The sequence below is a fragment of the Nymphalis io genome, chromosome 17 (genome assembly GCF_905147045.1).
Source record: "Nymphalis io chromosome 17, ilAglIoxx1.1, whole genome shotgun sequence".
In the NCBI taxonomy this organism is placed as follows: Eukaryota; Metazoa; Arthropoda; class Insecta; order Lepidoptera; family Nymphalidae; genus Nymphalis; species Nymphalis io.
In genome coordinates, this window is record NC_065904.1 from 3,792,903 (window position 1) to 3,819,898 (window position 26,996).

The following is a 26,996-nucleotide window of genomic DNA, read 5'->3' on the forward strand; positions in this document are numbered from 1 at the left end:
GTGGTAGAATATGTAATGAATGGGGTGACTACACAGACGGGTATTCATTTATTATTATTACGATCATTACACAATCATCAATGGATGCTTCCGAATTATAAATACAAACACGAAGGCCGGGTAAGAAAATATGTATGTAATTTCTCACTTTTAATACTAAAATAATATGTATCAATTAATCTTTCGATAATAATATCATATATTACAATAGTCAAAAAAAATACTAAACAAGCCTAAAGTAATTTTAATTAAGCACATAAATTATCACAATATATATTTTTCACTCTCTGTCATGTTTGATTTGACCTTCAAAAAAGAAGACAATGCATTGTATAACCAGCAACACCTTAACAACACGTGTAGGTGAAACCTTATTTATTTAAAACCACAAAAGAAAATTATGACTAGGTACGATGTTACATGATGACCATATCTGGATCTGGCTGGATGACATAATACGCAAACTGGTTTAAAGTGAGATTGATAAAAAATAGGATTTAAGAAAATGTCATTTATAATGGGTCTACACAAAGCCGGTCCAATTAGTTTATTACAACATTTCAAAATACCTTCAACGCTATATTTGTAACATTAGTTTTAAAATAAATCCAACTCGCATGGTTATTGACCTTCACCCGATCGCCTTGACCAGTAGTACATATATACATATATCGCTTTATATTTCTCTATCGTTATATATACTCTATCGTATAGTCTATTATCGCAAATACTGGCTTTTTTACGGCTATCAATTAACGAAACAATTACCAAACCGTTTCAAATAATAGTTTGCTTATAAAGTTAAAAAGCTTTACTTTTCGGTAAATTATACTTATCCTTTTATATAATCCAGACAACGTACATGCAAGATGTCACGATAATCCGTTGAGGAGTTAACATGTTAACGCGTAACCAACAAATAAACAAAATTACTTTAGCATTTATAATATTAGTTGAATGATAAAGAGATCTGTAATTTATGATGTTTTTATTACTTTCACGCAAAACTACTAATCTATTGTAATTGACATTACGATAGTTTATAATTCAGGCACGACAAATATATATATTTCCGACAAAGGTATATTTATAACAAAAATATATTAAAAAAAATATAAAAATATATTATAAAAATATCTATATCATTATGTTATATTTTTCCGTACTTAATGAAAGACTTGCTAATCAAAATATATAATAGATAGTGAAATCACCTAAATAGTAATAATTATGATATTACCACGCCCTAAATGCGTGTCTTTATTTCGCTTAGACAAATGTTTAGATCGGTCACTTTATCTACGATAAATTGACCCCAACATCTATTAACACAACCGATTGTTTTTTTTTATGTCTACGAAATAAAAAACATTTATTTGAAATAAATATTATACTTATCTAATTCCAAGAAAAAGCTAGCTACTTATTTAGAAATATATTTAAACACAGACAGGGTCACGTTAAAGTTTAATTATAAATAAAGATTGACCAAAGAACTTTAGTTTGTCGAATTTGTACAGGAAAAATCTGTATTTGTCCGCCAATACGTCGTAGGTAATTGCCGGCCAAATATTGACTCAGGGCGCAGGTTATCTTCTGCTTTATAAACCAGCCGCCAAAAAACATTTGTGTTATTTCACGTCCATTCATCGACATAATTCGTTGTTCTTGTTTGTGATTCCCAAATATATCGAGATGAAATCTGTTATGGTATGTATTATAATTCAATTTTGTATTTATCAAAAATATTACTCATTAAATATTATTTAATTTTATTTTACGTTCCTTTTTTGTTTATATATTCGTTGTTTTATATAAATTAAATTTCATTGGTTTCTCATTAAAATTTTATATTTATATTATTTTTAATCAATTAAAAAGTAACAAATTTCACATTAGAACGGTACTTGACGTTTTTTAATTTCATTTATTTGTTAATACCATTATAATAGGTATAAAGTAACATCACAAAAGTACGTAATTATATTTTCTATGCGATATTTTAAAAAACTAGCACAAAAGTTAGACCTTTAAACTTAATAGAAAAGTTAGTATTTAAATACTCGTTATTATAGTAAGATATTCATTTTGGTTTTTCATTACACATACCTATCTATAATAACATGTAGGAATATTTAAATTTTAGTTTCATATTGTATTAATAAAATGGATTTTTAAAAAAGGAAAATTTGTAGTTTTCATGTAATATTTTATAAACACGTGAGTGTTTACCGCAGCAGCAAAAAAATGTATATAACCGAAATCTGGATAAGGACATAGTCAAATTACGGCTTTACGGAAAAAAAAGGCGAATGGAGTCCTGGAGAACAAACAGCTAACGTTCTTATAAAAATTATTATTTTACATTTTGGTTGTTATTAATAACTAATTATAGTCAAAAACTTTTTTATAAGTTTATATACCTTTCTTATAATCTACTTATTGGATTTTGATGTAAATGTCAAAAGTTTACATCTTGACATAAAGGGTTGGTAAAAAAAAAGTAAATAAAAATTGTATCAATTTATTTATCAAAATCCTAGTTTTCAGAGCTTTATAATGTGTAATATTTACGGCATATTAATGTTTTGAAATAAATAAATCAAACAAACTCACAGATAAAATAGAATCGCGTTAGTGATGAAATTATTAATTTCATTAGCGCATACTTCAAGCGGAAATGATTTTGAAGGAAGGTTGAGTTTATAATCTTGAATTATTTCTAACAAAAGACTACAAAAATTATATGTTCGTATTGTAGTGACCATCGTAATGGTAAAATACATTTTTTTTAATACAGAGAACAGGATATAAACGATTTCGAATGACGTAACACTATTCACTGCTCATGAAAACACACAATATTTTTTTAATATCGAATTAATAAGATACATTTTAAAACAAATAAATCATCTAACATTTTAAAGACAATGTTAAAAGCCACATATTAGTATTCTAAAATAATATAAAAAAACAGAATAATTTACATTTTATTATTGTCAATTTTGTTTATTTATTAAATATAAACAAACAATTCAATAACATTTATCTGTAATTAATGTATTAACTTATTTTTGTTATTTATCTGTATCTTTTTTTTTGTCTTATTATTTATGTTTTCCATAAATTACTATAAAATCATTATACTACGTTTCATTAAAAACTAAAATATTTAAATATTATTCAATTATATCAAGGATTCTTACAAGCATAATTTTATCATATATAAATATATAATTCAAAGCATACTAATTTCAAGTTTTTTACGAAGTACTCCTAAAAAACTTGGAATTAAGGATTAAATTTATATACTGAAAACTATTATTAGGAATACAATAACAATGCGTCATTTTAATGAGTTATCTTAATTCGCCACGCAGTAGTCGCCAGTTCCTCGTAGGACACGTGGCCCAACTAGGTCCTCGTTCATTGACGCTAGACTTAACAATACTTGGATATGTTTTTATCACCTAATTACAAGACACAGCTTAGGTTCCGATAAGATAAACTATTATTCATATTGTTTAACAATAAATATTTAAAAATATTAAATTAAAATTGAAACAATCCATCGAATTATTTAATAATAAAACTTAATTGCAATTAGTATAACATTCAAATAGCTTTATTGCAGTATTTTAAATAGGTACTGTTTCTTTCTATTTCCCTTAACAAATGTAATTTATGTTCCATCTATTTAAAGTATTAAAAATGTATATATTTTTATTTTAATCAATGCATTTTAATATTTTAATCACATTATAATCACATATAGATCAGTATAGAATGATAAAATGATAAAAAATACTTATGATTCAAATAAATATATAATGATGATTATATTTCATATAAAAAGACGTTTTTTGCTATAAATATTTTAATGTCTATGCCTACAATTCTGTATAATTAAACAAAAAAAAGTTATAATCAATAATATTTACCAAGATTACGCCCAGAATTCGGGTAAAATTGACAATACAATCTTATCAAAGCGAAACCCGATAAAAAACTCCGATGGTATAGGAAAATATATACAGTAACAAATCATACCGGATATGGTAAGCAACATTTTCGTGAAAATGAAGCAATATCTCGTGTTCCAGATTGTTCTTCTCGCCTTTGTGGCTCTGGCTGCATCACAAGGCGGTATGTATTTAATTTATATATATAAATATGTTGAGGGTGTCGTCTGTGTGGGCAAAGGGCGTTGACATTATCACACATTTTATACATTCTATTGTTTTTTTTTATTATTATTAGATTGTTCTATAACATACAACAATTAAAAGTTTAAGAACATATCATGATAATTTTTTTATAAGGACGTTATATTATATATTTTACAACAAAAGATGATCGTCGCATTATGTGTGTGAAAAATGCTTTGTGAATAATTTGTGAGTCTGTGTGCTATATTATTTACACGTAAATTATATAAAAAAGTAAAACCTTAAAATATAAGGTCCTTTTATTTTTTTATTTGGGAATTCGTATTTTTTTATTTCAATTTAGGGTGTTATTAATTAAATGAGGTAGTTTTTAAGCGCATATTGTCCACAACAATCCCTCCCCTGGTATGGAAACATTGTTACATAAAACAAAAAAGAACATTAAAAAAACTCATTTTATTCGAATATCCATTAAAGGGATCCATTTTAATTTCAGTGCATGTAGTCGACAACAATCCAAGTCATGGTATGTTAAAAATATAAGAATTCTTATAAAAATACTAATTAAATATTGTTTTTAGAATATTAATCGATTAAAACTATTTATATAAATTTTAAATCAAATTAATTATAAATAAACCATTTTTATTTCAGTACATGTAGTTGACAACAATCCGAGCCATGGTACGTTTTGATTACAAAATTAACTGTAAATATGATTGGAATAAAATACATATTTAAACGTAGATTGAAATATATTACGTAAGTTGATGATGAAGTTTAAAATGTTAAGATTCATTTGGTTAATTTTAATTTCAGTTCATGTAGTCGACAACAACCCTAGCCACGGTACGCGTATAATTATTTTTAATGAGATGATTCGATTTGACGTGGAAAAAGTTTTTACTCAATTGTTTAATTTTAATTTCAGTTCATGTAGTCGACAACAACCCTAGCCACGGTACGCGTATAATTATTTTTAATGAGATGATTCGATTTGACGTGAAAAAAGTTTTTACTTAATTGTTTCATTTTAATTTCAGTTCATGTAGTCGACAACAACCCTAGTCACGGTACGGTTATGCTCGTAATAAGTAAAATAATAAGATATTTAAGGTTATGAGTTTCTATTAAATTGGTTAAAATCGAATAAATTTAATTGCAAGGTTTAAAAAAATAACAATTTCCTTTACAATAAAAAAATACGATAACATATTTTAGTGTAATGCGTACTATCTGGATCTATCTTTCTTCTCTTTACTGTGTATTTTTTGTCCGCATGCATGGTGTGGTGTTTTTATGGTTTTTTTTTTTTTTTTAGAATAGGAAGGCGGACGAGCATATGGGCCACCTGATGGTAAGTGGTCACCAACGCTCTTAGACATTGGCATTGTAAGAAATGTCAACCATCGCTTACATATCCAATGCGCCACCAACCTTGGGAACTAAGATTTTATGTCCCTTGTGCCTGTAATTACACTGGCTCACTCACCCTTCAAACCGGAACACAACAATATCAAGTATTGCTGTTTTGCGATAGAATATCTGATGGTGTGGTACAACAATATAATGTTACATTTATCATTAATAAGTAAACTAATATAATTATTGAACTGATTCTTCTATTTCTTTTATTACTTAATTGTTAATAATGCTTTGCTTTTACTGACATTTGAAATGTTTACAGTTCAAGTTGTGGAAGAAGCCGACAACCAGAATAGTAAGTCAACTTGTACTTTTAAATGTTATTTGTTAGATGTCTTAATGTATGTTTTTTTTTCGAAGTATTTTTCCTATACTAATAAGTTTTAAATTTTCTTTTACAGGTTTCAACCAGGGTAATTGTAAGTATATTTTTTATTTGTGTATAAGTAATAATATATATAACCCGCTGAATAAAAAGTTTGTCTGTTAAACTTATAAGTTTCCGATTTATTTCAAAAAATCGGAAACCTATGGGTTTCCGATTTATTTCAATTTTTCTTTGTAATCTTGCCTTTTGAAGGATATCTTTAGAAAGATTGACTATAATTTCACGTATGTATTTACTAATTGTTGGTAATAAAAATACTAGTCTATAAAAGTAGTAAATGTCTATGGGATCATCTTAATGTCTTTGATTAGTATTTGATTAATATTGATATTCTCGTTAGTCGATATGACGCCAGAAGACTTTTTGTGAGTAGGAATTACGCTAGATGCTCTTACAACAAATAATACGTAAATAGAGTATTTATAGATATACGAAGCTAAAGACTAACTTGTATAATAATACATTAATATGTTTTTTTTTTTGTTTTAGTTGCTCCCGACCCAGGCTTCGCTATTCAGCACAACCGTGAGAACATATTTTATTACCTTACTTACTATTATTATTATTTTAGTCTTTATTTTTTCATAAAACTTTGCATTTAGAAATTTTTACTAGTAAACTATGTATAGTCATTTTTATAATATATAAAATTAAAATTAAAAAAAAAAACAAAGTACACTACAAATTTATAGCAAAAACACGCCGTCTAAAACATTGTCCTGTACCATTGTACCCAAGACGCTGGCACTATTTTTTACTAATGATTATATATGTTAGTCAATTTATATATATATGTATATATATATATTATCATAGCTGCATTAAATATCTATTTTAATATTTTCCATTAGTTTATATATGTATTAGCCAAAATAATAATATATATTTTGTTTTTCAGCAAACAATGGCTACGAGCAAATAAGTAAGTATAAGATAATTATAATAACCCGATAATAACCCGATATAGTTAATATTTTAAAGATATAATTCATACAAATACATCATTTATAATTCAGACAACCTCCGTTGATGTTAATTTTAAATAAAATCAAGTACATTTATAACGCAACTTTTTTTAAATGCGAAGGTAATATATTGCCATTCTATGATATTTAATAATAGATTAACAAATGTTTATTTTAAAACAATACATCGCAATACGGCTGGATAAATATGTACATGGTCGTTGATTCATTCTCTATTTGTCATTACCGCAATAGAGAAAAAATAAGTTAAATATAATTTATTCCATTCATATACATATATATGAAATTTGTTATAATTATACAAACAATAGATATACCATATATTTACAAGTCGATACACGTTTAGGACAAAACTGTTGGTTAGGGAATTGCCTAAAATTTCCGTACAAGTTTTCTCAAGCTTCATTCATCGATTTAGGTCAGTTCATTAAAGGTCGCTACGTATTTGAATTACAGCGTTTCAAATTTGTAAAAGGTTCTGACACTGAGTAATATCATCCAAGAATGGAAGTAAATCCATGAGACAGACAACTAAGTACGACGTACGACTCAGTCATTTGCTTATTATTCTAGTTGCCTCCGGTGGACAGGCTTGTACCTTGGTGACAGACTTATTTTTTAATTATCAGTATTAATAATGTCTGGCACAAGCAAATCCTACAGAAATATTGCTCAACCTTAGAAATTGAAATCTATGACAGATTTAAACTTCCTAATATGAATTTTCAAACACCGATTGATATTTCACAATTAACAATCGATAACGCCGGGTCAAGATAGTCTATTAAATTTTACAATACACACGTGAGTCATTGTGAGATAAGTCACGAGAGTCTGCTTAATATTATATACCTACCTGGTTTATAGAAACAAAAACTGCGTGCGTTTATGTAAAAAGCGCGGTTTACGTTTTTTTGTAAATTACTTCATGTAAATCTAATTCATGTGTAGTAGTAGTGTAGTGTGGAATACAAATATCTTTATTCATCAATACATTTTCAACAGGCACTGGACCAGCCTTCGTTGATCAAGGAACTTTCCAGAACAGACCTTACCCGTACATTCACAGTAAGTATATACCTCTTATTTATACTTATTTATCCGCTTTCGGGATCTGCCGCCTTATGAGCTAGCCACGAAACCAAAGAGGCAATTATTATATTATGTTAAAATGTACACACTTCCAACTTCCAGACTCTGGGCTGCTACTGACTTGAGTATTTTCGACAGAAAAACCCAATTTTTATTGGCCCGACCTGGGAATTGAACCCAGGACCTCTGTGTCTGCCGCCTTCCATATAGCTTACCTACACGATATACGATTAATGTACCTCTTTGAAAACGACAGATTCTATAAAAATGTAATTCCATTTGTGTTTCAGATTCCGACCCAGCGTACCGCGGAGGAAAGTAAATAATACAATCTATATAAAATGATCCCAATAAGTCTATATATGTATATGTATATATAGACTTATTGGTAAATATAGGATTTGTTAAAAACATATGAATTGTAACTTTTTATTTAAACTTTTTACAGTAAACTGTTCAATCAAATTAACTTTTATAAGCATAAAATATAATTAAATGCTATTAATATATTTGCTTATTTTTATTTACCTTCATTACTTTTCAAACGTGTAACCTAAAATTTAGTTAGTTAGTAACAGCCTGTTAATGTCCCATTGCTGGGCTAAGGCCTCCTCTCCCTTTTGAGGAAAAAATTTAAATTGATTTAATTCCAAGATTATTTTGTAATTATATCAAATTAATAGTAAAGCGCCTAACATTGTTTCCGGAAGTCGATTATATTGACAACGAAATACAAAAGGCTTAGTAGGCGTTGAGAACCTTTGACTTTTTTTTGTCTGTATAATAATCTTGTGTCGAGTTGTGGGATTTAAATTTATTAATTGACAACGCTATTAAATTCGTGAAATTTTATTTTAGAAACGTAAAACCAAGGATTTATTGCCTTTGCGGAGTTCTCGACTCCGCAAAGGCATTATAAGCTTATTCTGACTTGTGTGTTTATACAGTTATTATTACTGATTCTATTAAAATTATCAATTTTATTGTAAATATAATAATAATAATAATAATATCCTGGGACATTATTCACACACGGCTATCTGATCCCAAGCTGAAAAGGACTTGTATTAGTATCCTTACATATAAAATTGGCGTTTTGTACGGGAGGAATATAAAGTAAATTTTTTTTTGTAAAATATATTTAATTAATCAAAGTATGCACCGTTGTTATCTATGCACTTTTGCCATCTCATGGTAGTTCATTGATCCCTTTACTAAAAAAACCAAGGGGGCGAGAATCAATAAACTCTTTGAAGGTGATTTGGACTGCCGCATTGGAGTTGAATTTTTTTCCTTGTAAGAAGTTGTCCAAATTCCGGAAAAAATGGTAATCTCTTGGAGAAAGGTCCGGGTAGTACGGTAAATGTCGCAGATATTCCAATTGTAGCTCATTTAACTTAGTGGTTGTTTGTTGTGCAGTGTGTGGTCTTGCGTTGTCGAGAAACAGCAATGGCCTAGAGCGATTGACCAATCTCGGTTGTTTAGCAGCTAGTTCTTCCTTCATGGTTTGCAGTTGCTGACAATAGATATCTGCCGTAATCGTTTGGCCAGATTTTAGAAAGCTGTAGTGAACGACACCGGCGCTAGTCCACCAAACACTCACAAGTAACTTTCTCCGAGTCAATTTTTATTTAGAGCAAGATTTGGTTGGGACGCCGTCGCGTGTAAATCCAACTCGCATGGTTATTGACCTTCACCCGATCGCCTTGACCAGTGGTACATATATACATACATCGTTATATATACTCTATCGTATAGTCTATTATCGCAAATACTGGCTTTTGTTACGGCTGTCAATTAACGAAACAATTACCAAACCGTTTCAAATAATAGTTTGCTTATAAAGTTAAAAAGCTTTACTTTTCGGTAAATTATACTTATCCTTTTATATAATCCAGACAACGTACATGCAAGATGTCACGATAATCCGTTGAGGAGTTAACATGTTAACGCGTTACCAACAAATAAACAAAATTACTTTAGCATTTATAATATTAGTTAAATAATAAAGAGATCTGTAATTTATGATATTTTTATTACTTTCACGCAAAACTACTAATCTATTGTAATTGATATTACGATAGTTTATAATTCAGGAACGACAAATATATATATTTCCGACAAAGGTTATTTATAACAAAAATATATTAAAAAAAAATATATAAAAATATATTATAAAAATATCTATATCATTATATTATATTTTTCCGTACTTAATGAAAGACTTGCTAATCAAAATATATAATAGATAGTGAAATCACCTAAATAGTAATAATTATGATATTACCACGCCCTAAATGCGTGTCTTTATTTCGCTTAGACAAATGTTTATATCGGTCACTTTATCTACGATAAATTGACCCCAACATCTATTAACACAACCGATTGTTTTTTTTTTTATGTCTACGAAAGAAAAAACATTTATTTGAAATAAATATTATACTTATCTAATTCCAAGAAAAAGCTAGCTACTTATTTAGAAATATATTTAAACGCAGACAGGGTCACGTTAAAGTTTAATTATAAATAAAGATTGACCAAAGAACTTTAGTTTGTCGAATTTGTACAGGAAAAATCTGTATTTGTCCGCGAATACGTCGTAGGTAATTGCCGGCCAAATATTGACTCAGGGCGCAGGTTATCTTCTGCTTTATAAACCAGCCGCCAAAAAACATTTGTGTTATTTCACGTCCATTCGTCGACATAATTCGTTGTTCTTGTTTGTGATTCCCAAATATATCGAGATGAAATCTGTTATGGTATGTATTATAATTCAATTTTGTATTTATCAAAAATATTACTCATTAAATATTATTTAATTTTATTTTACGTTCCTTTTTTTTATATATTCGTTGTTTTATATAAATTAAATTTCATTGGTTTCTCATTAAAATTTTATATTTATATTATTTTTAATCAATTAAAAAGTAACAAATTTCACATTACAACGGTACTTGACGTTTTTTAATTTCATTTATTTGTTAATACTATTATAATAGGTATAAAGTAACATCACAAAAGTACGTAATTATATTTTCTATGCGATATTTTAAAAAACTAGCACAAAAGTTAGACCTTTAAACTTAATAGAAAAGTAAGTATTTAAATACTCGTTATTATAGTAAGATATTCATTTTGGTTTTTCATTACACATACCTATCTATAATAACATGTAGGAATATTTAAATTTTAGTTTCATATTGTATTAATAAAATGGATTTTTAAAAAAGGAAAATTTGTAGTTTTCATGTAATATTTTATAAACACGTGAGTGTTTACCGCAGCAGCAAAAAAATGTATATAAGCGAACTCTGGATAAGGAAATAGTCAAATTACGGCTTTACGGAAAAAAAAGGCGAATGGAGTCCTGGAGAACAAACAGCTAACGTTCTTATAAAAATTATTATTTTACATTTTGGTTGTTATTAATAACTAATTATAGTCAAAAACTTTTTTATAAGTTTATATACCTTTCTTATAATCTACTTATTGGATTTTGATATAAATGTCAAAAGTTTAAATCTTGACATATAGGGTTGGTAAAAAAAAAGTAAATAAAAATTGTATCAATTTATTTATCATAATCCTAGTTTTCAGAGCTTTATAATGTGTAATATTTACGGCATATTAGTGTTTTGAAATAAATAAATCAAACAAACTCACAGATAAAATAGAATCGCGTAAGTGATTAAATTATTAATAACATTAGCGCATACTTCAAGCGGAAATGATTTTGACAAGGTTGAGTTTATAATCTTGAATTATTTCTAACAAAAGATTACAAAAATTATATGTTCGTATTGTAGTGACCATCGTAATGGTAAAATACATTTTTTTTAATACAGAGAACAGGATATAAACGATTTCGAATGACGTAACACTATTCACTGTTCATGAAAACACACAATATTTTTTTAATATCGAATTAATAAGATACATTTTAAAACAAATAAATTATCTAACATTTTAAAGACAATGTTAAAAGCCACATATTAGTATTTTAAAATAATAAAAAAAACCAGAATAATTTACATTTTATTATTGTCAATTTTGTTTATTTATTAAATATAAACAAACAATTCAATAACATTTATCTGTAATTAATGTATTAACTTATTTTTGTTATTTATCTGTATCTGTTTTTTTGTCTTATTATTTATGTTTTCCATAAATTACTATAAAATATTTATCATTACTATAATTCTGTATAATGAAACAAAAAAAAGTTATAATCAATAATATTTACCAAGATAACGCCCAGAATTCGGGTAAAATTGACAATACAATCTTATCAAAGCGAAACCCGATAAAAAACTCCGATGGTATAGGAAAATATATACAGTAACAAATCATACCGGATATGGTAAGCAACATTTTCGTGAAAATGAAGCAATATCTCGTGTTCCAGATTGTTCTTCTCGCCTTTGTGGCTCTGGCTGCATCACAAGGCGGTATGTATTTAATTTATATATATAAATATGTTGAGGGTGTCGTCTGTGTGGGCAAAGGGCGTTGACATTATCACACATTTTATACATTCTATGGTTTTTTTTTATTATTATTAGATTATTCTATAACATACAACAATTAAAAGTTTAAGAACATATCATGATAATTTTTTTATAAGGACGTTATATTATATATTTTACAACAAAAGATGATCGTCGCATTATGTGTGTGAAAAATGCTTTGTGAATAATTTGTGAGTCTGTGTGCTATATTATTTACACGTAAATTATATAAAAAAGTAAAACCTTAAAATATAAGGTCCTTTTATTTTTTTATTTGGGAATTCGTATTTTTTTATTTCAATTTAGGGTGTTATTAATTAAATGAGGTAGTTTTTAAGCGCATATTGTCCACAACAATCCCTCCCCTGGTATGGAAACATTGTTACATAAAACAAAAAAGAACATTAAAAAAACTCATTTTATTCGAATATCCATTAAAGGGATCCATTTTAATTTCAGTGCATGTAGTCGACAACAATCCAAGTCATGGTATGTTAAAAATATAAGAATTCTTATAAAAATACTAATTAAATATTGTTTTTAGGATATTAATCGATTAAAACTATTTATATAAATTTTAAATCAAATTAATTATAAATAAACCATTTTTATTTCAGTACATGTAGTTGACAACAATCCGAGCCATGGTACGTTTTGATTACAAAATTGACTGTAAATATGATTGGAATAAAATACATATTTAAACGTAGATTGAAATATATTACGGAAGTTGATGATGAAGTTTAAAATGTTAAGATTCATTTGGTTAATTTTAATTTCAGTTCATGTAGTCGACAACAACCCTAGCCACGGTACGCGTATAATTCTTTTTAATGAAATGATTGGATTTGACGTGAAAAAAGTTTTTACTTAATTGTTTAATTTTAATTTCAGTTCATGTAGTCGACAACAACCCTAGCCACGGTACGGGTAAAATTATTTTTAATGAGATGATTCGATTTGACGTGAAAAAAGTTTTTACTCAATTGTTTAATTTTAATTTCAGTTCATGTAGTCGACAACAACCCTAGCCACGGTACGCGTATAATTCTTTTTAATGAAATGATTCGATTCGACGTGTAAAAAGATTTTACTTAATTGTTTAATTTTATTTCAGTTCATGTAGTCGACAACAACCCTAGTCACGGTACGGCTATGCTCGTAATAAGTAAAATAATAAGATATTTAAGGTTATGAGTTTCTATTAAATTGGTTAAAATCGAATAAATTTAATTGCAAGGTTTAAAAAAATAACAATTTCCTTTACAATAAAAAAATACGATAACATACTTTAGCGTAATGCGTACTATCTGGATCTATCTTTCTTCTCTTTACTGTGTATTTTTTGTCCGCATGCATGGTATGGTGTTTTTATGGTGTGGTACAACAATATAATGTTACATTTATTATTAATAAGTAAACTAATATAATTATTGAACTGATTCTTCTTTTTCTTTTCTTACTTAATTGTTAATAATGCTTTGCTTTTACTGACATTTGAAATGTTTACAGTTCAAGTTGTGGAAGAAGCCGACAACCAGAATAGTAAGTCGACTTGTACTTTTAAATGTTATTTGTTAGATGTCTTAATGTATGTTTTTTTTTTCGAAGTATTTTTCCTATACTAATAAGTTTTAAATTTTCTTTTACAGGTTTCAACCAGGGTAATTGTAAGTATATTTTTTATTTGTGTATAAGTAATAATATATATAACCCGCTGAATAAAAACTTTGTCTGATAAACTCATAGGTTTCCGATTTATTTCAAGTTTCCTTTGTAATCTTGCCTTTTGAAGGATATCTTTAGAAAGATTGACTATAACTACACGTATGTGTTTACTAAATGTTGGTAATAAAAATACTAGTCTATAAAAGTAGTAAATGTCTATGGGATCATCTTAATGTCTTTGATTAGTATTTGATTAATATTGATATTCTCGTTAGTCGATATGACGCCAGAAGACTTTTTGTGAGTAGGAATTACGCTAGATGCTCTTACAACAAATAATACGTAAATAGAGTATTTATAGATATACGAAGCTAAAGACTAACTTGTATAATAATACATTAATATGTTTTTTTTTTTGTTTTAGTTGCTCCCGACCCAGGCTTCGCTATTCAGCACAACCGTGAGAACATATTTTATTACCTTACTTACTATTATTATTATTTTAGTCTTTATTTTTTCATAAAACTTTGCATTTAGAAATTTTTACTAGTAAACTATGTATAGTCATTTTTATAATATATAAAATTAAAATTAAAAAAAAAAACAAAGTACACTACAAATTTATAGCAAAAACACGCCGTCTAAAACATTGTCCTGTACCATTGTACCCAAGACGCTGGCACTATTTTTTACTAATGATTATATATGTTAGTCAATTTATATATATATGTATATATATATATATTATCATAGCTGCATTAAATATCTATTTTAATATTTTCCATTAGTTTATATATGTATTAGCCAAAATAATAATATATATTTTGTTTTTCAGCAAACAATGGCTACGAGCAAATAAGTAAGTATAAGATAATTATAATAACCCGATAATAACCCGATATAGTCAATATTTTAAAGATATAATTCATACAAATACATCATTTATAATTCAGACAACCTCCGTTGATGTTAATTTTAAATAAAATCAAGTACATTTATAACGCAACTTTTTTTTAAATGCGAAGGTAATATATTGCCATTCTATGATATTTAATAATAGATTAACAAATGTTTATTTTAAAACAATACATCGCAATACGGCTGGATAAATATGTACATGGTCGTTGATTCATTCTCTATTTGTCATTACCGCAATAGAGGAAAAATAAGTTAAATATAATTTATTCCATTCATATACATATATATAAAATTTAATTGTTATAATTATACAAACAATAGATATACCATATATTTGCAAGTCGATACACGTTTAGAACAAAACTGTTGGTTAGAGAATTGCCTAGAATTTCCGTACAAGTTTTCTCAAGCTTCATTCATCGATTTAGGTCAGTTCATTAAAGGTCGCTACGTATTTGAATTACAGCGTTTCAAATTTGTAAAAGGTTCTGACACTGAGTAATATCATCCAAGAATGGAAGTAAATCCATGAGACAGACAACTAAGTACGACGTACGACTCAGTCATTTGCTTATTATTCTAGTTGCCTCCGGTGGACAGGCTTGTACCTTGGTGACAGACTTATTTTTTAATTATCAGTATTAATAATGTCTGGCACAAGCAAATCCTACAGAAATATTGCTCAACCTTAGAAATTGAAATCTATGACAGATTTAAACTTCCTAATATGAATTTTCAAACACCGATTGATATTTCACAATTAACAATCGATAACGCCGGGTCAAGATAGTCTATTAAATTTTACAATACACACGTGAGTCATTGTGAGATAAGTCACGACAGTCTGCTTAATATTATATACCTACCTGGTTTATAGAAACAAAAACTGCTTGCGTTTAGGTAAAAAGCGCGGTTTACGTTTTTTGTTAATTACTTAATGTAAATCTATTTCATATGTAGTAGCAGTGTAGTGTGGAATACAAATATCTTTATTCATCAATACATTTTCAACAGGCACTGGGCCAGCCTTCGTTGATCAAGGAACTTTCCAGAACAGACCTTACCCATACATTCACAGTAAGTATATATCTCATATTTAACTTATTTATCCGCTTTCGGAATCTGCCGCCTTATAAGCCAGCCACTAAGCCAACGAGGCAATTATTATATTATCTTATACATAGTGGTAGAGTTTTGTGCCAACCCGCTCATTACATATTCTACCGCCTAAGTATTGTTATGTAATAATAATAATATCCTGGGACATTTTTCACACACGGCCATCTGATCCCAAATTAAGCTTGTATAAAGCTTGTGCTATGGAAACCAGACAACTGATATACTACATATACTACTTTTCTTTTTGTAAATACATACTTATATAGATAATTACACCCAGACTCAGGACAAACAGACATGTTCTTGCACACAAATGTCTGTCCTGGGTGGGAATCGAACCCACAACCTTCGGCGTGAAAGGCAAGTGTTCTACCAACCACGCCAACCGGCTCGTCAACCGGTTACCGCGTTAACCGGTGTACCGCTTTGAAGGGTGAGTGAGCTATTATTACATACACAAGGGACATAACATTCCGGTTGGTGTCGCATTGACGATGTAAATATGCTTCTTACAGTGCCCATTTCTACGGGCGATGGTGACAGTATACAATCTGGCCCTTTTGCCATTCCTACCTACCTACGGTATTCGATTAAAGTAACTCTTTGACGACGAACGACAGATTCAATTTATTTTATAATAATGTAATACAATTTGTGTTTCAGATTCTGACCCAGCATTACGCAGCGGAAAGTAAACAAAACGAAGTCTAAATAAAATGATTCCAATAATTCTACATACATATATTTTTATATACAATAAATATAGGATTCGTTAAAACATATTAATCGCAACTTTTTATTTTGTTTTACTGTTTAATCAAATTAACTTTTATATCCATAAATATAATTAAATTCTATTAATATATTTGTTTATTTTTATTTACCCTCATTACTGTTTAATTGTGTAATCTAAAATTTAAATTGACTTAATTCCAATATTATTTTGTCGTTATTTTTTAAGTTAAATTTAATATTTAATGAAAAATTATGACAAATTCTGTGTCTAATGAAAAATTAATATATGCTTTATTCAAGTAGTCAATCGTTATTTTACAGAATTATTTTAAATATAAAGCTAACTGTACTATACTGTACTGTAAAGCTAACACTGGTTCGGAATGTAGATTCTGCCGAGAAAATCTGACAAGAAACGTAGTAGTTATTCCTTATCATCATCCCAAAAACAAATTTCAGTCAAATACAATTATATTTACATATGTATTCGGCGTGAGAGTCAACAAGTACACACTCCATGCATTTTTATCATCTGTACAATAATCTTGTGACGAGTAGTGCGATTTAAATATATTAATTGGCAAAGATATAAAATTCGTAAAATTTTATTTTAGAAACGTATACCCACGAAGGATTTATTGCCTTTGGGGAGTCAAGAACTTAGCGTTATAAGTTTATTCTGACTTGTTTGTTTATACAGTTATTATTACTGATAAAATTATCAATATTATTGTAAATGTAATAATAATAATATCTTGGGCCATTATTCACACACGGCCATCTGATCCCAAACTAAGAACTTGTACTATGGAAACCAGACAACTGATATACTACATATACTACTTTTCTTTTGTAAATACATACTTATATAGATAATAACACCCAGACTCAGGACAAACAGACATGTTCATGCACACAAATGTCTGTCCTGGGTTGGAGTCGCACCTACAACAAAGAAAGTATCTATCAATCACGCCAACCGGCCCGTCAATATATGTACATAATATTCTTTTTTCTTATGTTATAGGTAGACGGACAAGAGTCACCATCGCCCATAGACGTTGTCTATGTAGGACATTAACTATTTCTTAAATCGCCAAATATCGCCTTAATACGTTACTTTCACGTAAACTACGTTATCTTCAAATTCAATGCAACAAAATGAGTCACCATGTACATGTTTCACACAATTATGTATTCATTGTTATAAATAAAAATATAATTAATTAATGATATTATACATATAAATTCGAACCTGTCTAAATAAATATGCGCAAACAATGCACGACTATAAAATGCGTCGCCGATTAAACTTACAATATAATCGTAAAACACAATCACTTGAATAATAAAAATGATGGCAGCAATAGTTTATATGGTAAGTTTTTTATTTTTATGTTTTATTACATTATTTATAAAAAAAAAACATTACTTAGCGCCCGTTTTTGAAATGATGAACAAAGACAGATTTACTAATACGATTAAACATTGAATGTTCATTGGTCGCCTGTTACGTCATCGGCTGCCATCGACCAATGACCGCACATTAAATTCGAATTAGTTAATCTGATTTTGATCAGCACCAGAAACCAGAGTTTGAATAGTTTGCAAAATCCGCCTTGAATCTATAAACAATCACGTTTTTGTATCGATCTTATTACTTACAGCTTTTGCGTTTAACCGAAAACTCTGGACGAAAAATGAACCAGCCCTCCTGTCATCAGTAGAGGCAATAAGACCCCCGTCTAATGTAATATTTTTGATGAAACTTTAAAAAGATAAAGTTATTATATTCGTTATTTTTTAGCACATGAAACTGAAGTCAAAGCCTTACAAGTTATATAATATCATTAAAAAAACAATATATCAAGAACTCTAGTTGTTTTATTAAAAACTAAATATAAAACTTATTTCGAATAAATCGATGAATGCATTTTTTAAATATTATATATATTTCTTTTATAGATGGCGTGTATCCTGGTTATGGTGGCGATGTCTGCTCCGTACGGAGCAGAGCCTGTACAAAGCGATTGAGAAGAAACTTAATTATTTAATTATTATCATTTTCTGATAACAATCGCCTTTATTCTTTGATAATTATAAATAAATCCATTTAAAACGTTTTCATTGTTATTTCTTTTTCAACAGTCAATACGTAAATAATATAAAATATAATCGCTTGTCGCGTCTGTCTGTTTGTTCGGTAACTTTTAAGCTTATTCTGAACGTTGGTTTTTTATGCAAATTGCTCTATTAAGATAATTTCTTCGGAATGTTATTAAACATTCAAATTTAATTTTAATAGTATAAATAAAAGTTTATATATATATAAATCTTTAAAAAAAAATCTTTTAAAAATCTATACGCAAATTTATTAATAATATTAAGTGGATACAAGGAAGTATTTTTCTAAGATAATTTATCATAATTTGTTATAATAATAATTCTACTTAATTCGCTTTTATTACAAATAATTGACTCATTGTTCCTTTTTTTATTGACTTATTAAAAACGTGCGACAAAAGAATGGGTTAAGGAAAGTCAGTATAAAAGTTGACGATCTCTGGGGTACGAACACATCGGGTACAAAGGAGACCAAGAAAATGCACCGACTAGTGGTAAGCATAAATTCATTAATATATAAGTATATTTATATAATATTTTATATTATTATATAAGTATATTTATATATTATTTTATTTAGTTATTTTAGTTCGAAAATCAATTTTTAAACTAATCTCAAGCTCAGGAGCCTATCAATCAGGATATGTCTAACTGTTTATATACATGCATATGTTTTTTTTTAAATTTACTATTTATTACAATTAAGTGAATAGCTTGCTGATCTCCACCCGTGGTTATTGAAAATGTACTCACGCTCTTTGATAAAAAGTGAACTACGCTGATAAAATTATTAGTATTGTGTATATTGTTAAACATTTATATACATTTTATTATTAACTTTATAAAAATTTAATTTAATTTTTTTTATTTGATGAAAAGGAAAAGGGAAATGAAAAGGTTTTTGTTCAGCCACACACATTTTAAGTTTACTCTTATTTAAAAAAAACAATTTTAACCATGTCTTTATTTATCAATTGTGGCATAGCATTTTATGCTATAATTCTTTTTTTTATTTAAGCCTTTAAATCGAAATTATAGGCACCCTAAGTTTATTTATTCGCAATAGAGTATTAATTTACTACCTGACCCGTGCCCACTTCGTTGGGCGGTAAACATTTTTACTTGTGATGAAATTATGATTGTGGTTCGGTTAGAGTGCTATGATTTATTTCCTGACTGCCAAAAGTCGCGTTGGCCGAACATTAATAAAATTGTCTCGTGTATTTGATATTTTAAATTATCTCTTAAACTATGCAACCAAAAACATACAGAAAAAAAACAATTTTATCTAAATAAAATTTCCTGGTGATAAAGCAGTTTATTTCTAAATAATTGATTTACGTGTTATATATGAAATAAACCGTCTAATAGAAATATCACCAAATAGATTGCGACAAGGTCGCGGTTCCATACCTATGTCTTTTTTTTTATAGAATAGGAAGGCGGACGAGCATATGGTAATATACCTGATGCTAAGTGGTCACCAAACGCCCTTAGACATTGGCATTGTAAGAAATGTTAACCATTACATCACCAATGCCCCACCAACCTTGGGAACTAAGATGTTATGTCCCTTGTGCCTGTAATTACACTGGCTCACTCACCCTTCAAACCGGAACACAACAATACCAAGTACTGCTGTTTTGCGGTAGAATATCTGATGAGTGGGTGGTACCTACCCAGACGAGCTTGCACAAAGCTCTACCACCAGTAAATAGTCATATTATCTCTTTAACCATTTGTCAAATTAAAGGCAGTAAAAGGGAAAAGTCTTTTGTTTTAAACACTTGAGACGATAAGTTTACTTATTTTAATAAGAATTCATAATTGTTGATAATATGACCTAACGATTTAAATTATTTTTTTAATATAAAAAACTGCTTTGTGTGACTTAAATATAAAAGTTAGACATACGCTGTCCCTGACTTTTTTGTAGACATTATCAAGCTCTACAACTTTTCTCTAGAACTCAATCATATATCTCTCATCGTAAAGGCATCGTTCGTGAGAAACGTTTTCATTCGACCGTTTTTTCTCTCGGACTTACTTTGCAAATCCGACTACCACGAAAGTCTTTTCATTTCATGGATTAATATATAGGCTACGACATTCACAAATAATGTGGCTTTGTATTGGTAAAAATTTTTAAAATCGGTTTGGTAGATCCAGAGATTACCCCCTACAATCTCACAAACTTTACCTCTTTATAATATTAGTATAGAAAAACGAATCCATAAAATATCTTATAAGAAAATACTACTAAGCTATATTTTTTTCTTTGACAGATATTTTTATGCGTCCTTGTGCTGAGTACAGCAGTCTTTTGCGAAGACTCCCACGATAACGCAAAGGGCTCAACAGAACATCCGAAGTCATTGGGCGCCATGAATTCCACCACACACAAAACGCCAGAACTACCCAAAGCGCCCGACGGCAAAACTTTAACCAACACAAATGGAAATAATTAGCATTTATCATAGAACCTACTTTACGTATTACAAAAAACAAAAATAAGTAATTTAATTCCAAATGGTTTTTAATTCTTAAAAAATTATTCAGATTGTGATGTTGTAGTTATAAGTGTTTTTTTTTCAGATTCATTTTAATTCCAGAGGCATTCGTATAAGACTTTCTGGCCAGTATTATGTAAGAGATGACAATCATAAACGATATATTAAAAAATGTAATGCGTAAAAAGGCAGTATGATGATATTCCAAAAACCAACGAAACAAGGCTTTGATTACTTGACAATTTGATTGTATGTCTAAAGATATCTTAACTTTTATATTTATTTATATATGAAGTATATTAAAGTCAGTTGCATCTGTTTTATGTATTTTAATTTTATGTTTAAAAGTCATAACATTTTAAACCGCCCGGGTTTGAACACACGATCACCGGTTAAGATTTACGCGTTCTTACCACTGGGCCATCTCGGCTGATATATATTGATTTTTCATTAGTAACAGTTTACAAAATAGCATAAATACCAAAAATGAAATATACAAATTCATGTAAATAATTAAATAAATACACAAAATATTTAAACTGTTGAGAAAAACTCTCTTTCTTAAACACTCGACTACTCGACTTCGCAAACATAAGTACTTTATAAACGACTTTCTATTTGCTTATATATCAATATTTTTTATTTAAAATTGTCAATAAAAAGAATGTTAAATATTTCTTAAGAATTACATACAGTCTTAACACGGTTAGCACAATTGCAAGTATTACTTAAGTTTATTTTTAGATCGTACTTCATAATAAAGTTGTAATTGCAGTTCGTCTTGTTATATTGGCATTAAAAAACTGTTCGTATGGAGCACGGAGGTAATAATTAGAGCGATTATACGTTAATTTATACGAAGAAACAAGTGAAACATGTAAGAATCCTTTACTCGCGAACATTTGAAAAGTCATTATGTTTTTAATCAAATTCAATAATTAGAAGAAGAAGAATTCGAAGAATAGAATGAAATAATCGTATGAGAATTATAAAATTTAAATTTAGAATTACTTTATGTTCTTATTTAAATTTGGACGGTTAGCCTCCATTTTCTACATCTTAGCGAAGTTTGTTCTGTTATAGTCATGATAACTCTATAATAATTATTACAAAAGGTTATAAACAAATTATCAAAGTGTTTATAAGGTATCTCAAAAAATAGGCGATAAAACCTTTAAGTTAAGCGGTTTTCTTTTAAAACATTAGCTTTATCAATAAGTCAAAAATCATTGGACACGCCTTTTTGACATTTTAATGTCTGGTAAGAAATCGTGCAATACTAGTAGTGCTATCTTCTCATGTTGGATATCAGAGGTTTCACTTTGTATCGCTGCTTCAGCGAAATAAGAAATCTTAGACTTAAATAAATTCATGGAGCGCATTTGAAATAAAAAATTTCGTAAGCTGAAACAAACATTTTTGCAAAACAAGCCATTCTTATTTAATTATACAGTCGTTAATGCTAATATCGAATCGATAAATATGGTACATAACTGAAATCACTAATTCCATCTGCTGACCCTGGTCAACGCACAATTTTTATTATTATGTCTTACAATCTCTTGAGAGTGTTTGTAGTCAGTGGAGCGTCCTTAATATTAAATCGATTTTATCAAAGAAACTTATATAATTATTTTTGCCGGTTATATTATTAGCGCTACTATGTATGATTAAGCTTTTAATTTGCATTCAAACCAACTAAGAATAATATGTTTTTTTTAATAACATTTTCATATCGTTTTGTGAATTCTTTTTTTTTCACGTGCATCGCTAGAACTAACCTTTTATACATTTGGCAGCAACCTTAAATTCAAATGCACACATGTATACATAGCTCTTCAATACAAGTTTACTGAGCACTTCAATTTTTCGGACTCCAAATAGACGAGCCAAGGTTACCAGACAAGGTCTTTTTATTCTATATTATAAATCAAGAGTCCAACTGTTTATATATATTCACAAGGCTGTCAGTGTGTACATAGAATTACAATTGTTTAAATAAAACTCACGAAAAACAGATTAATATCTAAAAGTTTTTAAAATGTTCAATGGATGTGATAAATAGAATAAAATTAAGATTACATATTTAAAAAGATAACTTAAAATCTTTTAATTGAAAAAAAAGCCTATTGCTATTATTTACTATCTATTATTATAGTATTTGCGATACCATAACGGTGACTAGCAGCATGGTATTGTTATATATATATATATATAATATTGTTATATATATATATATATATATATATATATATATATATATATATATATTAAATATTATATATATATAGCGTTGATTATGTATCAAATTTCATTAATCACATCATATTTCACACTTCGTTTTGCCTCTGTGATTCGTGTTCCACGAATAGTATTATTAGGCCCTTAGCTATGATATTACTGAATAAAATAATGATTTTTTTAATGAAATGTAAATATGTATATATTAAATTAATCGAAGTATTGGCGACACACTTTTGAAATTTCAATGGGACTTTATTGATGCTATGAAAATTCTGGGGATTGTAGTCGATGAATCCTAATACTTAGTAGCTATTTGGTGCTAATATTATGTCCTTACATATAAAATTGGCGTTTTTTACGGGAGGAATATAAAGTATTTTTTTTTTGTAAAATATATTTAATTAATCAAAGTATGCTATTCATTGATCCCTTTACTAAAAAAACCATGGGGGCGAGAATCAATAAACTCTTTGAAGTCAGCCAGCGTACAGCCAGTGCCCGAGCGAGTATTGCCGCGATGGGCGTTGGTCCAATGGAGACGGCTGTTGAACCAATGCTGGGGGAAACTGTATTGACCTGCCGGACAGGGAGACCCGAAGAAACGGCAGTTACGCTGGCCGCCCGTGGCATAGTACAGGGGCCCGAGTAACGAACGATAAATAACGGTCGTACAGCGGTGCACACCCCCACCATACCCTCGCTGTTTGAGGTCGAGTTCTCTAACATCCGTGGACTCCACGCTAACCTCAATGCTGTCCACCACCATCTCGAGACAGCACGGCCAGCAATGCTGTTTCTCACGGAGACACAAATACTCCGTCCAGCCGATACCAGCTACCTTTATTATCCCGGCTACATGCTTGAAGAATCCTTCAAAGCGAAAGCCGGAGTATGCTTGTTCGTCAGGACGGATGTTTGCTGTCACCGACTGCGCTGCTTTTAGGACCCCTCCTTCTCCATGTTGGTGGTACGTGTGGACCTGGTTCGTCAGAGTCGAGTCTACGTGTGCCTCTACAGATCCCACAATGGTGACTTGGAGACAAGCCGATTATTTGACCATCTTAGCGGGTGGTAGATGCTGCGCAAGAGCAATTTACTAACGCGGAATTGGTGTTTTTGGGGGATTTTAATGCTCACCACGAATCATGGTTGAAATCCCTCAAAACTGACCATGCTGGAAGGACTGCTCATGCTTTTGCTCTCACACATGACTTGACCCAACTGGTTGATCAGCCCACCAGGATCCCAGACATTGATGGGCAAGCACCTTCTCTACTGGACCTTCTGCTGACTTCTCACCCGGTGGAATATCAGGTTGTGGTTCAGGCTCCTCTTGGCTCTTCGGATCACAGCCTTATATCTACCAGAGTGCTACAGGCCAAGCTGCCGCCACTAGCGGTATGCAAACGTCGCGTTTGGCGCTATAAGTCGGCAGATTGGCGCAGACGGTATGCGCGATTACTATGCGTCGGTCCCTTGGAAGGAACGTTGCTTCAGTGGGAATGACCCGACAGCTAGTGCCGCTGCTGTTGCTGACGAGATCATGTTGGGAATGGAATACTACATTCCTAGCTCAGATCTCGTCAGTAGGGGTACGCGTAACCGTTGGTTCACTCGTGAATGTACCGATACTGTATCATCTAAGCAGGCGGCATATCGCAAGTGGATCAACGGCTGCATTAGCGGGGCATCTAACATTGACTCACTGAAAGCAAACTACAATAAAAATTCCAAGTCCTGTAGAAAGACATACACGAGAGCGCATGCACAGCGCATTGTACAGATTGGTCATGACCTTGTTTCGCATCCTAGGGGCTCCCGTAGCTTCTAGCGTCTGACCAAGTCTGTGCAAAACAATTTCTGCCAACCTTCGCTGACACCGCTCAGAAATCCGGACAGATCGCTAGCTCACAGTCCGCAAGAGCAAGCTGATCTCCTGGCTAAACTCTTTGCCGACAATTCCGTCATCGATGATTGTAGTGCACTGCCACCTACAATACCTGCATGTGGCCATACGATGCCTGACATCAAAATCAGACAACGGGATGTGCGTGCGGAGCTGCAATCACTTGATGTACGGAAAGCTAGCGGTCCCGATGGAATACCAGCCATAGTGCTGAAGAAGTACGCAGCGGAGCTGTCTCCTGTGTTAACGCGCCTGTTCCAACTTTCTCCCTCTTCGGGATGTGTGCCGGAGGCTTGGAGAAGAGCTAATGTGCAAGCGGTTCCCAAAAAAGGGGATCGGTCTGACCCGGCAAATTATCGGCCAATAGCTATCACCTCAGTACTTTGTAAGGTGATGGAACGGATTTAAACAACCAACTGATCCATTACCTAGAAGATCACAGTCTAATTAATGATCGTCAGTACGGGTTTCGACCAAAACGGTCCACAGGTGATCTTCTAGCGTACGTAACACACCTCTGGGGTGAAGCTATCGACAAACATGGAGAATCGTTGGCTGTCAGCCTCGATATCTCCAAGGCTTTTGACAGGGTCTGGCACAGAAGTCTTCTCTCCAAGCTGCCGGCATATGGTCTGCCTGATCAGCTATGCACCTGGATTGCCAGCTTCCTACACAAGCGTAGCCTTCGTGTTTTAGTTGATGGTTGCGCTTCACTATTCTATGTAGTGAATGCTGGGGTCCCCCAGGGATCTGTGCTATCTCCCACACTCTTTCTTTTGCATATCAATGATATGCTCTCTCTTGGGATCATACATTGCTATGCAGACGATAGTACAGTGCATGGTGGATACCACGGACGCGCAGTGGCTGGGCGAGCGGAAATTGAGGAGAGGCGGAAGGATCTTGTCATTGAACTCGATAGGACGTTAGAGCTCATCGCCAAATGGGGCTCTGATAATCTTGTTGAGTTTAATGCCAAGAAAACACAGGTATGCGCTCTCACAGCGAAAAAGTCAACATTTTCCCCTCTTCCCTCCTTCTGTGGTACTCCGCTGGTGATGCAAAGCAAAATCACCATGCTGGGGATTGACGTTCGCTGCGATCTTAGTCCAAGGGATTACATCGAGGCTGTTATAAAAACAGCTTCACGGAAACTCGGAGTTCTGAACAAGGTGCGGCGTTTTTTCACGCCACAACAACT

General features: G+C 30.5%; 1 protein-coding gene and 2 long non-coding RNA genes across 5 annotated transcripts; all 3 read left to right on the forward strand.

Moving 5' to 3' along the window:
• The first annotated feature begins 1,552 nt into the window (after window positions 1–1,552).
• On the forward strand, window positions 1,553–17,133 carry LOC126774768 (uncharacterized histidine-rich protein DDB_G0274557-like). Of its 3 annotated transcripts, XM_050496314.1 has the most exons (17): window positions 1,553–1,710; window positions 4,104–4,146; window positions 4,666–4,695; window positions 4,824–4,853; window positions 4,989–5,018; window positions 5,101–5,130; window positions 5,213–5,242; window positions 13,354–13,383; window positions 13,466–13,495; window positions 13,578–13,607; window positions 13,689–13,718; window positions 14,084–14,116; window positions 14,224–14,241; window positions 14,664–14,699; window positions 15,075–15,098; window positions 16,172–16,234; window positions 16,940–17,133. In XM_050496314.1, exons 1-17 carry the CDS (start codon window positions 1,696–1,698, stop codon window positions 16,969–16,971), a joined length of 534 nt encoding a protein of 177 aa, XP_050352271.1. In that variant the 5' UTR covers window positions 1,553–1,695; the 3' UTR covers window positions 16,972–17,133. The 3 variants fall into 3 exon arrangements, with proteins under 3 accessions (XP_050352271.1, XP_050352272.1, XP_050352273.1); XM_050496315.1 differs by lacking the exon at window positions 5,213–5,242; XM_050496316.1 differs by lacking the exons at window positions 1,553–1,710; window positions 4,104–4,146; window positions 4,666–4,695; ... (2 more) ...; window positions 5,101–5,130; window positions 5,213–5,242 and adding exons at window positions 10,687–10,819; window positions 12,469–12,511; window positions 13,031–13,060; window positions 13,189–13,218.
• Window positions 17,134–18,448: 1,315 nt separating this feature from the next.
• On the forward strand, window positions 18,449–19,134 carry LOC126774772 (uncharacterized). Its single transcript, XR_007669836.1, has 2 exons — window positions 18,449–18,761; window positions 18,977–19,134. It is a non-coding gene; the product is annotated as an uncharacterized LOC126774772 (long non-coding RNA).
• Window positions 19,135–19,533: 399 nt separating this feature from the next.
• Window positions 19,534–21,964, forward strand: LOC126774771 (uncharacterized). Its single transcript, XR_007669835.1, has 3 exons — window positions 19,534–19,629; window positions 21,421–21,649; window positions 21,731–21,964. It is a non-coding gene; the product is annotated as an uncharacterized LOC126774771 (long non-coding RNA).
• Window positions 21,965–26,996: the final 5,032 nt, after the last annotated feature.

Excerpts from the sequence above, each read along its gene's own strand:
- LOC126774768 (XM_050496314.1), top strand. Across the intron at positions 5,131-5,212 it reads CGACAACAACCCTAGCCACG|TTCATGTAGTCGACAACAAC; the intron begins GTACGCGTATAA and ends TTTTAATTTCAG. Across the intron at positions 13,496-13,577 it reads CGACAACAACCCTAGCCACG|TTCATGTAGTCGACAACAAC; the intron begins GTACGGGTAAAA and ends TTTTAATTTCAG.